General features: G+C 53.6%; 1 protein-coding gene across 1 annotated transcript in view; it reads left to right on the top strand.

Moving 5' to 3' along the window:
* Positions 1-3,069: 3,069 nt before the first annotated feature.
* Positions 3,070-17,378, top strand: part of GRIK3 (glutamate ionotropic receptor kainate type subunit 3) — a gene marked incomplete at both ends in the record, with an annotated part of 185,881 nt that continues 171,572 nt past the window's right edge. The window contains one exon of the mRNA XM_081144903.1: positions 3,070-3,184. Coding sequence (XP_081001029.1) covers positions 3,070-3,184 — 115 coding nt within the window. The remainder of the gene's footprint in view (positions 3,185-17,378) is intronic.

Raw genomic sequence — 17,378 nt, 5'->3', positions numbered from 1 at the left:
GTCTGTTGTCCAGAACATAGGAAACATGTACTAAAGACTCATGGTCATTATTAGCATTGCTTGTGTTTTTGTTATAATGTCTCCTACCCTCCACCACACTGGGAGAAGCAGCCTGCTTGCTGTCAGTTTGGGGAGACCTCTGTGGTACAAAATGGCTTGCACCTAGGTCCAGAAGAAGGCCCAGTCCTGGGTGGGGCAGCTAGCTTCCCTCTCACCCCAGGCTCCAGCTGGCTGCCAGGCCCAGTGACCGAACCCACAGCCCCTGCAGCTGAAGGCTGTTCCCACCAGACATGGCAGCAGAGGAAAGCCTCCCTCCGCAATGCTGGCAAACTCCCGCCCAGTTTGAAATGTGGACGAGCAAGACCCAGCATGTGCTGCTTCCCTGGGGGTAACAGGGGGGCCCTGGTGACAGGGCCTCATATCCTACCCCCACCCCCCCATGCCACCCCGCCTTAATCCATTCACTTCTCTAGTACCATTGTCCTGCTGACTTTCTCGGAGGCTATTCCTCCTCCTCCTGCTCCCCACCCTTCACCTCTCCCTCCCACTGGCCTTTCTCAGGGTTCTGGGCTGGTTGCAGACCTGTCCCTTCCAAGGAGTCACACCTCTACCCTCCTGCTTCTTCAGTTTCTCAGCCGGGCCACTGTTCCCTGCACCCTGCCCCTCTCGTGGCACAAGGCTGCCTGCAGGATAACCAGAACAGAACTAGCATCCAGGCTCCCTTTCCATCCCCTGACCATCTTTGGGCACTGCTGGTGATGCCCTTTTAGAACCGTCGCATCCTTTGTCTTGAGTTCAGGTCCTGCCAATCCCCTTTCCATCCCCCCATCAGGGGACTGGGATTTTCTTCCTTAGAGAACAGCCAGGACTTTTTGGCCTCTTGGAGCAACTAAACCAGCTGTGGAAGCTAACAGGTGACGGAGGTGAGACATCCCATCTTGAATGAAGAGGCTCCTCCAGCTTCATCCTGGAGGGTGGGGCCTTCTGCTCCTCACAGGTGCTTCCCGCTTGCTGGCGTCCAAGGGGGGCAGTTATTTTCTATCAAGAGGTGGCAGCTGCTGCTTCTCTGGCTCTGATCTGCATGTCCTTCCCTCTGGCCTCTTGAGTAACATTTTCCAGTGGCTGCTTGGGAAACCAGCAGTTCCTGCTCAAGGGTGAGGAAGGCCCAAGTCTGGCAAAGACAGATGGCAGGTAACCTCCCTTTGTTGGTGGATCGTTGAGAATGGCCCCAAGGCTGGCAGACCTCTTTCTCTTCTCAGAAGGAGAGCCCCGGGGATCTCTCCTCCTTCTCTCACAGTCTCCCCTTCAGGTGGGAGGGAGTCCCCTCCTAATTGGCAGGATTGGCCATGCTGCAATATTCACGTCCCCACACAATGCCCTGGTCCCCTACACCCAGGCAGGGAGGGAAAGAAAAGACGGGGAAATGAATAGGCCAGATAGAGCTCCCCTCGTAGTCGATTTGTAAGAAAATTAAAGATTTGCTTTTCAGATGTTGGGGGCCATGCTCTTACCAGACAGCTGGCAAATGGGAGAGACTGGGAATGACGGAGTAGATCAAATTATTTAAATGAGCAAAATAAATTCACACACAGCCTAGCCGTTGCCGGTGACAGACCCGTTTATTTATCTACTGTATCGGCACCGCTTTGTCTCTGTCAAAAAGGTCATTAAACTCGCCTAACTGCGTAATTCGCAGCCTCCTGCTCCAGACTCGCTCCACAGCCCTTCCCTTCCCTTGACACCCAGCGCCACTTGAAAAAAAAATTTATTATTTCTAATAAACAAGGTGGGTTTTTGGTTGTTGTTATTTTTAACCCCTTGCTCCCATTCGGGTCCTGCTCCCTCCCACGGGAAATTACAGTTTCTCTTTATTCTGTCTCAGGAGGAATGGGGGAGGGGGGCAGTCTCCCCTGCATTGCTGTGAGAGAGGGATGGGAAGTACCGGGGTGCATCTCAGCAGCCCCTCTGACGACAGGATTTAGCCGGCCCCTGTCCTAGCTGTGCGCGGGCAGGTCCTGGCGTCCACAGCAGAGGGTCCGGCCTGGGCTCTCGCGCCCCTACCAGCTCCCGCAGCTCCCTCAGTGTAGGCAATTCTCCTTGAATTCAGTCTCCCAGGGCCCCAGCCCCAGCTCTGAGTCCATGAGGGATGGGGTTAGGGAGGGAAACCGGCTCCCGGGGCAGTCTCCGGCCGACGCCGTCCAGCCAGCCCCAGCGGCGCGCGAGCTGGAAGGCGAGACTGCAGACGGCGGGCTCCCGGTGCCTCCGCTCCCGGCAGGCGCGTCTCCTCCAGCTGGTCGGGCCGCGAGGCGGCCGCCTTCTCCCAGCTCCCGGTGCCAGCTCTCGTGCTCCACGCCCGGCTCCCCGGCTCCTTGCCCTCGCAGTTGAAGGGACCGGGGGCTGCAGGGCGGATGGGGACGTCTGGGAATCGAGGAGAGCCCTCGTTCTCCGTGCGTCCCCCCAAACTGCTTCCCGGGTCCCCTTCCCCGCCCCCTGCACAGGTGTGAGCGTGCGAGTGTAGCCTCGGCGGGTGTGAGTGTGAAGTGTGTGTGCGCGGGGGAGCGCGCGGAGGGAGCGCGGGCGGCGGGTGGCGCGGGCGGCGGGAGGCAGGGCGCGGGGGAGGGGGCTGGGAGGGAGTGTGTGCGCGCGTGCAACTCCACTCCGGGGCTTTGTGAGAGCCCGGGCGATAGCATCGGCGGCGGCTGGAGGAGGAGCGGCCGGAGACGCGTGCAGCCCGCTCGCCAGCGCCCGGCAGCCTGGGCAGGTGGGAGCCCGCGCGGGAGCCGAGCCGACGCGAGCAAGAGCCGAGTCCGGGCGGAGCTCGGGCGGAGCACGGGAGCCCGGCGAGCGGGCGGCCCGTGGGCGGCATCCGGGCGGGGCGGGCGCCGGCTGGGCGGCCCCCCAGTAAGATGTGCGCGGCGCCGCGGGGCGCCCCCCACTCGCAGCGGCGCTCGGGAGCCGGGCAGCTGGGCCAGGCGGCGCCTCGGGGGCTGCTGCGAGCCCGCGCCTAGAGCTGCCGCCCCAGGGAGCCCGCCACGGCCGCGCCCCGGGCACGCTCGGCGGCGCCCAACGATGACCGCTCCCTGGCGGCGCCTCCGGAGACTGGTTTGGGAATACTGGGCCGGGCTCCTCGTGTGCGCCTTCTGGATCCCGGACTCGCGCGGGATGCCCCACGTCATCCGGATCGGTAAGAGCTCCCCGGAGCCGGGGGTCTCGGCGCGCCTGAGCAGGGGTGGGAATGGGGGCCTCTGGACGCGATCCCAAGAGGTTTCTCCCAACCTTTCCGGGCTGTCGGGCCGAGCGACCAGCAGGAGCTCTTTCTGGTGAGGACAAAGTTCCAAAGCCGGGGTCACAGGCCTTACTTATTGGGGAGGAGGCAAGCGGGGCCGCGGCGGGCGAGGGCGAGGGGCCCTTGGCGCGCTCCTGGGAAGCCAGACCTAGCGGAGTGTAACGGAGCGTTCCAGCCCCAACCCGAGCAGCGGGCGCGTTTCCCGGCCACTGCCAGCGTGACCGGCAGCAGACCGAGTTCTGGGACCCGGCTTCTCCGCGGAGCGGGAACCCTGGGGAAAGCGCCAACTTCTCTTCCCTCCTCGCTCCCTCCCCGTGGGCCCCTCGCCCCACCTAGGACGTGGCTCTAGCGGCCGCGGCAGGTACGCAGGATGCGGCTTCGCATGTGGGGCCGGCCAGTCGCCTCGCTCGGTGCCCGCCCCTGGCCTCGGTGGCCCGCAGTCAGCCCCGTGGCGTGGGGCAGAGGAGCGGCAGCCCCGTGGGTGGCTCCAGCCTCGCCTCATGGCGGAGGCCTCTCCTGCCTGGGGCGGCCCGGGTGGGGGAAGGGAGCGATCGAGCGCGCCCTGCGCAGCCGGGGGAAGCGGCGAGAGGGACGCGAGTGGTTTTTAAAGTTAGCGGAAATCCCTCCGCAGCTGGCGGTGCTGGCGGGCTGCGCGCAGCTTTCCGGGGCTCTTGCGTCCCCGCATTGCTTCTCGCCGGGGACTCTCACGCGGGCTTTAACTTTCTTGTGGCCGCCCCCGAGCACCCTGTGGGCAGCGCTCTGGGCTGTGCGGCGGGGGGCGGGGGGCGGAGTGTCCGGCGCGCAGGACCTCCGGGGCTGGGCAGGGCTTGGCCGCTCGGGATCCTCCGTTACGCAGGCCCTGCACCCGCCGCCAGGCCGGAGACCTGGGTTCGACAGGCGTTACCAGAGTCTGGCACAGGGCGGGCAGAGCTCTGTGGAGCCAGAGCTACCTTCCTCCCTTGTGGCACTTCTCTAGGTGCGGCCCCTGGGCTGCCAGAGGGTGCAGGGAACCAATGTCGGATTTGGTTTGGTACTTGAGGTTTTTCCTAGGAGGCGGTCAGATCCTGGGAAGCTGTCTCCTCCGTAGCTCTCTCCTGGACCCCAGACCCTCTTGAACTCGACGTCTGGATGGTGATAGCTGTACAGTCCTTAGCTCTTCCCAGGCTGGGGTCTTTCATGCCATACCCAGGATCCTGGCAGGTGCACACGGGGAGGCAGAGGAGTCCAGTAACTGGACTCAGGATAGCCCTCATGGTCAGGCTTAACCCTTTGCAATCCAGGGTGCTCCTGGCAAGCCAAAAATATCTTCTCTCTCTGCCCCAGTGCCCAGTTTGGTCACCATTCTAGAGGTAGGCAGCCCATTAGTAATGGGCCAGCCCTTCCTTTATCCCCCCCCTTCCTTCCCTCTGTTTTTTGGGGGCCTGCATGGTAGGGTGCCCTTGGGAGAAAAGGGGGGAGGAAAGGTGCTATGTGCTCAGCTCACGCATTGCAGGATCCTTTTCCTTGGTTCCTCCTCTGCAGGGGTGGGATGGGCATGCTCCCAGCCAGCTGCAGGGACTGAGGTCTTTGGGGGAGCAGGAAGACAGGAGCAGGTGAGGCCAGCCCCAAAAGAATGCGCTGAAGGGGCAGGATGATGTACTCTCACCTGCCCCTGCACTGTGAAATTGTCTTGCACTGGGGGACTCCTCACTGACCTGAGGGGAAGCCTCAAGCCTGCCCGTCCTTTCTTGGGTCCAACCCTGTAATAATGCAATTAAGGATGGCAAAGCCCTCTTCTCTTCGAATCTTCTTCATATTAAGCCCCAGGATTAATTAGCGCGTCAGCCCAGACCATTTATATCCGAGAGTCTGGCCCCATTTGATTTTCAGCCTGTGGAGTGGGGTGCTGTGCGGACGCCAGACGTGACCACCGGAGCTGCGCCAGCTTGGACGGAGGCTGGGAAGGCTCTGGGGCCTCTGGGCTTCTCTGGAGCTTCCTGGGGAGTTGAACTTCCATCCTCCTAAGCCCAGGCTCAGGCCTCAGCTGGAGTCAGGGAACTACAGTGGAGGTGGACATGGCACAGAAAGAGAAAGATTCTCTTGCTGAAACCCAAACCTACCGCCTTGGCTGGGCCCGATGCCATGTCCCTTATCTCGTTCTCTCTACCCCTGTGATCTCAGGGCTCTGGCTGGGGCTGTGGGAATGTGGCCCCAGAAATTGGGCTCCGGAGTGTGTTGTGTGCTGTGTGCTTGTGGTTCCCAAGACTGGTGCCTGAGTCGGCTGCGCTTGGAGCGGAATCCTTCTTTAGCAGGCAGGCGTTGCCGAGCATCGGCCAGGGAGAGGGTTTTCCTGCAGGTGTGCAAAGGGCTCTGTGGGCTGGGGAGCAGCGCACCGCCCCCTCTCTTTGTGCCTCTTTTGGGGGCTGAAATTTCCTCTTAGACAAGGAGATGGATAGCTCAGCAGTGTGACAGAGTGTTCAAACAATCCGTCTTGAATAGATGAATTGCATTGCTCTGTCTTTTTGTAATTGTGTCTATCAGAGGGAGAGGTCAAGGCATTGATTGCTTGGATGGTTTGCAAGTAACAAAGGAGAGTGAGGGAGAGAGAGTAATTGGATTGTAGTCTGCAGGGGAAAAATGATCATTGATTCTTTTATATGAATATGTGGAAGATGTATTTTGCGTATGATTACCAGGTGTTGCTCATTGAAGGTTTTCAAGGCATATTGTTCGGTATTTCATTATTATTATTATCATCGCTATTATTGTTCAGATGGATCCTGGTCTAACTCATGAAAGCAGTTTAATGCATGGGCCTTCTCAGCCAAATGGGCTTCAGTGACCTCATGCGGGGACCTGGATTTCCTAGTTACATGACTCAGAACCTGAAGTGGAGGGGCCTTGGGCTGGGAGCCAGGAGGCCTGGGTTTTCTGCTCTATCTTCCACCAGTTTACTGGGCCACCTAGTTGAAATCTTGCTCTCCCCCCCCCAACCTGAGCCTGTTTCCCTATCGGTAAACTGTTGGGGTGGCTGTGATGGTTTGGGCTATTCTGTGGCTTCCAAGTTCCCTTTCGTGCAGGCTGGCGGGGACTGTCAGCACCATTATAAATCTGTTGTGTCGATCCATGGTTAGATTCGTTGTGTTTCATGACCCTCCCACATGTTACATACATACTGTAGGATCGAGGGCCAGCCTGGAATTTAAAAAGGGAACCAGACAGTGGTGGCAGCAGCTGGGGAGCTCGAATGGATGGTGGTGATCTCTAGCCAGCCAGGGGTGAGGTTCAGAGCCAAATGACTGCAGAGACATAAAGCAGGTGTGTGTGCGTGTTTGTGTGTATGGGCGGGGGCGGGGGGCAGGGAGGGAAGGGCTGGCTCAGCTCCCGACGCTCTGAGCATCTACAGACAAAGTAGATCGGAGCTATGAGGCCCCCGATCCTAGGCTGGGGCCCCAGCCAGCAACTGCAGTCTGTCCAAGGAGAATGAGGTCCCCTCCCCCAGAGTTCCAGAACCAACCCCCTCTGCATCTCCTCCCATGAGTTCACCCGAAAGGGTCCTGAGTGTTTGTCTCTTGAGTTTGGGAGCTGCTGCGTGTAAAACAATGAGAAATTTCTCGCGGTGACTGGTGATGCGCTAAAACATCACCGCCTTGTAGGAGCAGACAGGAGCTGAATGAAGATCAATAGGATTTTCCCCCCTGGAAATAAATAGCTTCAGACAAGACCTGGGAGTGGCCCAAGGGGCCTTAGAAAGCATTAACTTGAGGAATTTCTGCCTCCACTTTCTAGCCCAGCTGCTCCTGTCAGCCCGGGTTTCCCTCCTTCCCGGGCTGGAGTTTCATTTCTTCCTGATGCCTGCCTTGTACTGCGCTAAACGGTCTTGACGTCAGGATGATCTGGGTTTTTCAAGGTGGTTTATGCAGGCTAAGCCAGGCACCGTGTCCCCATTAGGCCCTTCCAAGGTCACTTGCATCCCCCTGCCTCTGGCACAACAGCTGATTTCAAAAGTCCAACCCTGCTGTGCTATTTGAAAAGGACTTTTCAAGGGCCACTCTTCATCCCCTACCCCTTAAGGAAAGCAAGGCTGCTTAGCTGCTTCTAGGATCCTTTGTGGGGCCTATCTTATGAGCCTCACTGACTCACTGCGTTCCCAAGAGTACTCTCTGTCCCCACCCCCAGGTAACAGAGTCCACTTGGTGGGGGAGGAGGCACGGGTGCTCCATGTGGGCACTAGAAAAACCTCTCCTCTTGGGAGAGATGCAAGGCTGTATGCAGAAGAGGCTGCAGGGCTGCTTGGGGTGCTCTTTTAGGGGGAGACCTCGTTGTGCTCAACAACTGAGGCCAAGCCTCCTCCACCCTGTAACAAACAGCTGCTCTTGCCTCTGCCTCCCCCCATTTTAGCCTGAGCCCCACTTTGCTTGCGCAGGACCCTCTAGAGGGAGCAGAGAAAGCCGCTGCTACACTTGGCTGGGCAGCAGCAGAGAGGAGCCCGGAGCTTCCCAGGCCCTCCCTGGCAACAGAGAGGACTTGAAGCTCCAGGATCAGGGCTCTTCCTCTGGGGCCAGCACCCAGCAGGCCCTGGCTTGGCTGGAGCTCTGGCCGGGTAGATGGGCCGAGGGCCTGATTGATGCATATGGGGGCCTTGTGTGAGCTTGTTGGCTTGAATAGCTCTTCTCCCAGGTGCTGATCCCCAGCAGCAGCACCAGGGGGCAGTGTGCCTGTGCCACGTTGGCCATGCCTGGGACCCCACCGGGGTCTGGAGCAGTATCAAACTAATAAAACGACAACAAAAACAATACACCAGCCCCAATTTATCTGAGCACTTATTCGCTGCTTAGGCCCTGTGCTGGGTGTTTTTCACACAGTGACTGGTAATGTGGGTGAATAGTACATGCTCAATAAATGTAGCTGTTGCGTTTCCCCTATCATCTTATTTAGTCTTCACCGCCCTGCAGGCATTATTCCCATTTTGCAGATGAGGGGACTAACCTTGGTGAAGTCACTTGTCCAAGATCGCACAGCCAGTGAATGGTAGAGGCAGGATAAGAACTCCCCTTCTGCCAGCCTGACTCCAGATCCTGTGCTTTTAGCTGTCTGTGTAGCTGGAAGGTAGAAAACAGCGATTTTCACAGGTGCTGAGTGCAGTGCTCCACCCCCGTGGTTCATCAGCTGATGACCTGGCCAGAGAAGGTGGCCATGAATTAGCTTTTTGTTCTCCATTCCTTCTTTTTTTCCTCCCCAATCCTGTCCCCTCTTCCCTCCAACATCCTTTCCAGGCTAATAGGTTTTACTGCCATTTTATTTTTAAGCAAATGTCACATTCCAACCTTCTAAATAGAGCCCGCCTTGCTAGGAATTGAGTTTGACGGACAATATGAGGGTAAGGCCCACTGATGCTAGACCCTGGAATATGCGTTGCTGTCCTGTACAGACAATATGGGTAGGGTGGGGACCTGGGTACAAGAGCTGCTTAATCCACCCTTCCCCATGGGGAAGACCTAACCCTTTTTTCCCACCAGGTTCCTTCTCCCAAGGGACATGGGGAGACTGGGACATGGTGGCTGCCAGGGACTGCACTGTTCTAGAAGTGGGGGGGAACTGCACTGCTCAGAGTCCCTACAGAGGTAACAGATTTGGGACAGGCACAATTGGAGGGATCATATTGTTTTCTAGGGCCTCAATTTCCCCATCTGTAAAATGGGAAGGATACTGACAGCCTCATAGAGTCGAATAGGTGTGGTGTCTTTTCAAGAAAGCTTAAATGCTGTCCAGAGATCAGCTTTTCTCCTTTTGCTGTTTGAGGAGCCTGATATGTGCAGGGCCAGGCCTGGGATGAGGTGCGTGAGGCAGCCAGGGAGCAGAATGTCAGGAGGCTCTCCAGTGGCAACCTTGCACTTGCACAACCAACCAGGAGAGTGAGCACCTCCTTAAATGTTGGGCCCCTAGGTGCCTCACTGGCCTTCACCAGCACCTCTGTTTGCTCATGAAATCCATGTTTTCTTCTGATTTTCTTGTGCTCCAGAGATAAAATCTTAATTGAGTTGTGATTGGGAAAGAGGAGACTGGATTGAGGGTGATAGGCCTGGGTTTGAGGACAACAGGTCTATCTGAATTTGCTTTGGTTTTCTACCGGCCACATTTTGTAACAGCCATGCCCAGAGCACTCTGTCCCACCTTGTCTTGCTGTCTTTCCTTTGGAATTTCGAGGGTCCACACTACCCCCTGTTTCAGCCTGTTCACCTTCCCATGGCCCTCTCCCTGCTTCCTTTGACCTTTAGACCTTGTTTGCTAAGCTTATCCACCTTGGTTGTAGTTTTGCTTGTGGATGTCTAGGTCTTTCACTAGTGCAAGTGTGTCATGTCATGGAGTTGTCCAAGGGTACTAAGACCACCTCTCTCTCATCACTACTAAGAGGCAGAATGAATTTTTTGGAATGAAATAATATATTTTATTGATTCTAAGATGGACACACACTTTCATATCTTTGAAATCAGTGTATCCCACATGTCATGTCCCAGTTTACCTGCAGGATTTTTTTTTCTTGGCACTTCAAAACATAATGGTGTGTCTTAGGTTTGGTGAAATGTGCTGGACCTGAGTTTGAGTGTAAGTCTAATATGTACTTGCTTTGTGACCTTGGGCAAGTCACTTCACCTCTGAGCCTCTGTTTCTTCATCTATAAGGTAGAATTAACATTAGGTTAATCCATATTCCGCTGTTTTTGACCTACAAAAACTTTATATGGTTGAATCTTATATAGTATCACCTTCATCAGGTTAGTGTGAAGATTAAAGGAGATAAAACATATACAGCTCTTTGCACAGTGCCTGATGCTTAATAAATGTTAGGAGAAAAGGATTCTCCAAGGGTGGAAGCCATGTCTCCACTGTCAGACTGTGAGCTCTGAGGCTGGCTGCTTCCCATGTGCCCGCTGCCTTGTGCCAGCCCCCATACTCAATACTACACACAGCTCAATACATGGCATTGGCCCACTACCCACATGCCCATGTGCCTGCAGTGGAATTAGCAGCCTGTGACAGTTACCCACCATGCTAGGGTGCAAGAGAGGTGCCCTTCCCAGGAGGCTCCTGGCTGTCGGCTCCCAGACTCCTCCTGGCCTGTTATCTCTTACACACCTGCAGCCACGGGGCACTGGTTCTTCCCTATATTTGCAGTGTTCTCACCGAAATGCATTTTGCATGTGCCCAGAGATCGGAAGATTCTGGTTATGGGATGCCCTCGAGGAATTGGTCCAGGGAGTCCTGATCTGTCCTTGGATGGGAGTCCAATCTTGCTTCCTGGGCAGGCAGCAGGTGGGTCTGAGGCTGAAGGCTGGACCTCAGGGGACAGACACTGCTGGCTTTGCTGGGAGACACCAGGTAATGAGGCTGCGGCAAAAGCCGGGGAGGAGAGAGTCCCCATAGTCATCATTCAGAGGGGAGAAAATGAGATGGAGTGAGATCCGGGGGGGAGTGGCGGCCTCGACTCCAAATCCTTTGGTTCCATGCTGAATGGTGGTTAAGGAAGGCAGAGGGAGAAAGAGAGAGAAGGAGCTAAGATTCTCGTTTGTGTGAAGAGGGTTCCAAGCCATAGGAGAAAATTAAGTCTTGCGCTATTAAAGGGGCTGATGCAGTCAGGCTGCCTATGGAAGGGGGTTTGTAGACTTCTCAGAACAACTGCAGGGATGAGCTCTTTAAAGATGGGAACAAGGGAGACTTCTGCAAAGCCTTCCTGCATCTGCCTTGCAGAACTGAAATATGCTATTCAGAAAAGCCTGCCCAATTGGGCGGAAAAGCAGGAGCCCGCAGCCACCACCTACTTCCCAGGGCTCCAGGCATCACATTTCCAGGCTATGGTGAAGAATCACGGAATCCAGGCTGAAAAGAACCCCAGGGGTCATTCCAGGCCTCTGGTTCCCACACATTAGCATGCATGAGAATCACTTGAAGCAGCCAGGAAAATACAGATCGCTGGGCCTCACCCTCACAGCTTCTGATTTGGTGGGTCCAGGGCGAGGCCTGAGAATTTGTATTTTGGCAGGTCCCCAGATAATGCTGATGCTGTTCACCTGAGGACCACGGTTTGAGAACCGCTGTCCCGAGTCACAGGAGAATGCCCTTAGTAGGTGCGCATCTCATCACTGATTGAATACTGCCTGTAACAGGAAGCACCTCCTTTTTTTTAAAATATATCTTTATTGATTTCAGAGAGAGGAAAGGAGAGAGAGAGAGATAGAAACATCCATGATGAGAGAGTCATTGATCGGCTGCAGCCCACAACCCGGGCATGTGCCCTGACCAGGAATCGAACCCTGATCTCCTGGATCCTAGGTCAATGCTTAACCGCTGAGCCACGCAGCACCTCCTTTTGACCTTGCTTTTTTCCTGATTGCACATGTTTGGGTTTCCTCCTATCTTTGCTGCAAATTTCCCCCCTCAAACTTGTCTCCCTGCAGTTCCAGGGAAGACAGTATAACTTGGACATTGAAAATGTAGGGTCTGAAATCCATCTGTCTGACTTTACACTCCTATTTCCTCCTCCAGGCTCTGTCACTTTGGGTAGGTCACTTAACTTCTGAAAGCCTCGGTTTCCTCATCTGTAAAATGGGGATGATAATAGATTTCACTTCATGGGATCACTGTGAGAATTAACATACTTGGAACAAAGGGAGCTCTCAGTACGTTTTTAGCAATCTGGCGTTGTGGATAAGCTCACAGGCTCTGGAATCCAACAGCCTGAGTTTGAAAGCTGCCTCCATCACTTGCCACATGTGTGATCTTGGGCAAATTATTTAATTTTGCAAAATAATAGTAATAAGAATAGGACCTGCCTCAACGGGGTTTTTGTAAGGATTAAATGAATTCATGCTTGTAAAGTGTTTAGACCACAGCCACGTAAGCACTCAATAAATGTTACCCATTACTCTTACAATTATGATCGCCAGGCCCACTGATTCTGGTTCGGATTTGCTCTCTGCCCCACAGTGCAGTCCTACAGGAATGTAAAGGCATTTCTTCGGATTAAAGATGCCCGATTCTCCTGGCGTGGTGTCGAGAGCTAATCATAGTACTGCTTATGTACTGAAACCAGTAAAGCTGATCACCTCCTCAGATCTCAGCTTTGGTGTCTAGTGATACAACCCCAGATTGTTTTAGCTTTCAGCAGCCATTTCACTCTGTTGAATGCTGAGCTGGTGGTCTCAGGAGATCACGAGGTCTTTTCCACAGGCATCGCTGCTGATCTATAACTTCTCTCATCCTCTCTTTGGCAGTTGATCTTTTGAGCCTAAAGGCAGGACCTGTCATTTATCCCTAGTAAATCTTGTTATTGAACCCTCGGGCAGTTATTCTTTTCTTTGTTTCTGGAGCACCAAAGCCTGTTCCCATTGCTCCATCCTTGGGAGGAAGGCATGAATGTCACCCTCTTCTTCCTCCCTGGCCTCCCTCCGAGGTTGGGTGGTTATTGGCCTGCAATACGGTTGGGGTTGGGAACCACTGCTCTGGACAGTGAAGCTTCTGTGGCTCCCTTTCTGTTGTGTTATGCTTCGTGCCATCTGAGCCTGGGATGAACATACCTCCCCTCACTTCAGCTGTGTCTGCCATCAATACATTAGGCAGGAACGACCAATGTCAGAGTCTGTTGGCTTTCTTCAATGGTCTTGCATCTATTACCTCACACTTTAACCAGCTTTGAAATCCCACTGGCTTCCTCATGCTCTCAGGACCTTTATGACCCACCATGGTTGGCATCTCCAGACTCACGCTCTGCTCTTCTTTGCCTCACACAACCTCTCAGCTCCACTGTACTGAACGTCCGAGTCCCCAGGAGGTACTGTGCCTTCCCTCACACTCTGTGCCAGAGCCTCAGCAAACATGTCTTATCCCTCAGGTCTCAGCAAACATGTCTTTTCCTCCAAGAAGCCTTTCTTGACTCCCACCTCCACAGTGCCCTGAACTTCCCTTGTCATAGCTCCTACTATACTGTGACTCTTCGTTACCTTAGATATACGCACTGTACAAGCACGGCCACGGCTGACTTAATCACCACTTGGCCAATGCATCTAGCACTGTGCATGGCACAGAGTAGGTCATTAATGACTATTTGTTGGATAAATGAGTGCACTGATTTCTTATATTTGAATATAAGACAATCTAACTACGCTGTCATTCAGCTCAACGTGTTTTCCATGTTTTCAACAGGATTTCATGGAAGACAGTGTTAGCATCTTGGATGAAGTCTGTGCCCTAATGGTGTCCCTGGTGTTCTTCTGATACATCAATTCAGCACCTTCTATGCTAAGACCTTTTCCATGTAGACTATTGGGGATAGCTGGAGTGTTTAGGGCAGTAGGTTCTTCTTTCTGAGGCCTGGGCTTGGTCTTTACATCTACTGTCTGGTTTATCTCATGATTCTCCTCTTGAGAGAGACACAAGCTGTCTACTTAAAAAAAGAAAACGAAAAGAAAAGACCATGCTCCGCCTGCCTTTTCTGGCCTCACCCCTCCCTCCTTCCCACTTGTCCCTCAGCATCCCCACGGCTTGGTCTGGGAGCTGAACCAAGGAAGGGAATGACGGCCTTTCCCTCCTTAATAGGCTGGTTACTCAGGACAGCTGCCTGGCAGACTACAGCCGTATCACTGAGCTGCCACCAGCCATGGGACAGGCCTCCTCTCTTCTCGTCTTCGCCGTATCACTGGATCCTGATAGGATGTGTAGACAATAGGTCTACATGACAGCTTTATGGGAAGTGAGGTTGACAGTTAACATGGAGATTCGGGCTGTAAGGACAGTCAGCCTGGGCCATTTAGCCCTGGGAACATACCCATCATCCGCCCTGGATCCTGGGGAGTGTGATGTGTGCACATGTGTGCATTTGTGTCCTTGTAAAAGGCGACCGAGCGGAGGTTTGCTTCCTCTAGCACAGGCTTCCAAAATTGGGGCTCAGTAGCCATTCTTTATCCCAAGCCTGGTGAGTGAATACAGTGACTTTCCTTCAGATCAGTGGGGAAACTGAGGACTTCAGTGATGGTCCCAGTTCCTGACTGACTGGGCTGATCTGTGATCTGGGCTGAGAGTGAGGGCGGGACAGGTTTGCAGTGGAGCCTCCTGAACGTGACAGAGCTGGGATCTCCCCTGAGGCCGGGCCCTCCCCTTTCTTGCTTTCCTCTCCAAGGAAACAGATGACACATTATGAGCAGAAAGAGCCTGTTGCCTATATGGCCATTTTTCCTGCCCAGTTTAATAGAGGTGACAGCCGTCTATTTTACTTGTCTCGTAACATCGAATCAGTAAATAAAATATGGGTGAACTCGCAGGTTTAGCTGAATTATGGCTGTTCCATGGGGACTGAGGGCTGGGGGAGAGTTGAGCAGAGATTGAATCCCTGGCTTTTTGCAAGAGAAGCGGAGCCTATGTCTCTCTCTGGATCCAGAAAATCTTTCCGTGCTGGAGGAGGCCAGGCAAGGCCACCCTGTTTGACAGTCTCCAAGCCCATGGAAGAACACAAGTGGAGGCACCGCAAATGTTGGAGCTACAGCAATACATTACCTGTCCCCACTCTTTTCTATCACAGATTGGGGTATGGAGGCTTGAAAAGGGGAAATGACTAGAGCCACACAACCTTGATGAGCCATGGGAAAAATCAGGTGAAAACGAGTCTCTGACCCCCAGTCTAGTAAGAAAATCCCATCCACTTCCCTATCACACACACACACTTTTGAATCTTTAAATTTGCAGTCTTAAGAAAGATAAGACTAGATTTTTCCATGGTGGCAAAACAGACCTATAAAACCTTTTTTCACATTGAGGGAGAAATACAAATCAGACTCACATGTGTTTATAAAAGCTCATGGGTGATGCGACACCCTGTATGGTTCGGCGAGAGGCAGGGAAATTAAAGGTCACCCCTGACCCCTGAGTTCAGTCCCACGGAGAGCAGCCAGGCCCTCGGGGCATCGCCTGCAGGCTGACCTTCCTAGCTAGGGTGATGTGATTGTCGTTAAATGCTCTTCCTCTAGGCCTCATGTTCATAAACCGGACAGAGGTGTTTAGCAGGCACACAGTAGGCCAGGAAGAACTGTCATTTGTGGTCATTCGAATTGACTCTCTCACAGAAAAAGAAAATGAAGTGAATGGATAGAATTTTCTCCTTCCCCCTCCCCCCACACCCCATAAATTGGCCTTAAACCTTTTGTGCCTTGTACGGCTTGTCTGCTAGGGAGCAGTAGCAGATGACAAGCGAGTGAACATTCCATTGTCAAATATCACACCCGATACCAAGCGCCTTTGCTCAGCTTGTCAGCATCATCTTTCACGTTGCATTTGGTAAGTAGGCTTGCGTTATCTGTTTTATCCTGCTAAATGTGATTTCTTAAAAGTATTTTGTGTGGTATTATTTCTTGAGTTGCAGGGCCCTGCATACCTGTAAGAGAGCTGTATTTCCTGCTAGTAAATAAAATTACTTTTTGTTCAGGTAATGGGAATTAAATGTGTCACAGCTTTGGGGCATTCCCCAAAGAACCCAGCAGTACCAGGTGCCGCACCACCTGGATGTGTCTGAGAAGCCTTGTGATTGGACTGGGCATTGACAAAGGTCTCTCCCAGACAGAAAAGTGACCTCAGCATGCCTCAGAGAAGAGGGGAGCTTTTGCCCATCACTGGGGTACTGAGAGTTGGCTGAAACGTCTGGAACAGAAGCCAAAGGGCATAGGAGGCCAAGAGTCTTAGGATGATGAGAGTCAAAGGAATTGGCTTCTGCCTCTTAACAAGGAGTGAGGTTTAGGTGAGTGGGCTTCAAGGATTTAGGAGGCAAGATGGCACCTTGAAGTCATACAGCAGCTAGAAAGACCTGGAATGGGCAGGGAGGAAGTGGGGCCACTAAGTAGGGTTCTCTGGGGGCCCTGACTTAAGACAGCTCAGTTGGAGGGGACTGGGGTTTTTGCTGCTCCTACTTAGATTCACAGAATCAAAGCAGTCTGCTTAGGAAATGTGGCTATTTTTATGCTGTTTGTAATTGTTTGTTTCCTGTCTTTTTCACGTGGACTCTGGGCTGACTCATGGATTCACTGAACATTTTTGGAGCATCCACTCTGTGCACTGCAGAGTACGCAGAGCAGGGGACTGTGGGGGCCTGGGGCGGGGGTGGGTGGGATGGAGCAGTGTTCCTGGACCTGCTGGCATCTGAATGGCCTCATGGTGGCTCCAAGTAGGTGTCCTGCAGGGATAGGTGTGGTTCCTCAAACATTTAGGGGCATACGGTTCAGCCCAGAGCCCTGCATTTGGATCTCCCTCGTTCCCCTGTGTGCTGGGGAGCAGTCCTGAGGCCCAGAGAGAAGAGACGAGCTAAAAATCAACCGGCAGAACCCCAGCTCTTCCCTCTCGCCCTTCAGTCCTTGCCCCTCTGCAATCGTTCCGTCACTGATACTGTCCTGAGAAGCCTTTCTCTCCTGACCTGTCACACGCCATCCTCAAGCCCCACTCAGCCTTCGTTCCGTCACTGATACTGTCCTGAGAAGCCTTTCTCTCCTGACCTGTCACACGCCATCCTCAAGCCCCACTCAGCCTTCGTTTGGCCAGTTCTCTGTCCCCTGGCAGAACTGGACCCTGACATTTCTAGACAGAGTGGATGCGTGTGTACGGAGGAAGGGGGAAGGTAGGGGCAGGGGTTAGTATCCAACGGTGAAGTCTCTGGAGGATACGAATCTGTCTCCTGGGTGAGAAAGTTCTTCTTTCTGGCTGATCCAGATTCTTCCTGCTGTAGCGTGAATCTGCCTCGTCCGTGACCTGACACGGCTGTTTGTGGAGTTCGGGAGGGAACATTTCGATTGGAAGCCAGTAGCTTCAGGGACTTTTCTTTCTGGGGCTGTAGCAAAGAAGCTCTCAGACAATTAAACTGAAATGGCTACAATTTTGCTCACAAGACCTTGGACAGATTTATAATATTTTCTTTTTTTAAAAATTGGGACTTTTTTCCGTGGAGACAATGATTTATGGAATAATCAATTTCTTTATCTACCTAATACATTGGAGTGATTAGTCAGTGCAGGCATCAATCTCTCCCAGAGGCCGGGGAGGGCAGGCTGCCTTTGAGCCTCACTCACCCAGCGGAAGGTGGC

This window comes from Miniopterus schreibersii (assembly GCF_964146895.1).
Source record: "Miniopterus schreibersii genome assembly, chromosome: 8".
Lineage (NCBI taxonomy): Eukaryota > Metazoa > Chordata > Mammalia > Chiroptera > Miniopteridae > Miniopterus > Miniopterus schreibersii.
Note: the sequence above shows the minus strand (reverse complement) of the source record. Positions and strands in the feature narration are given on the sequence as shown.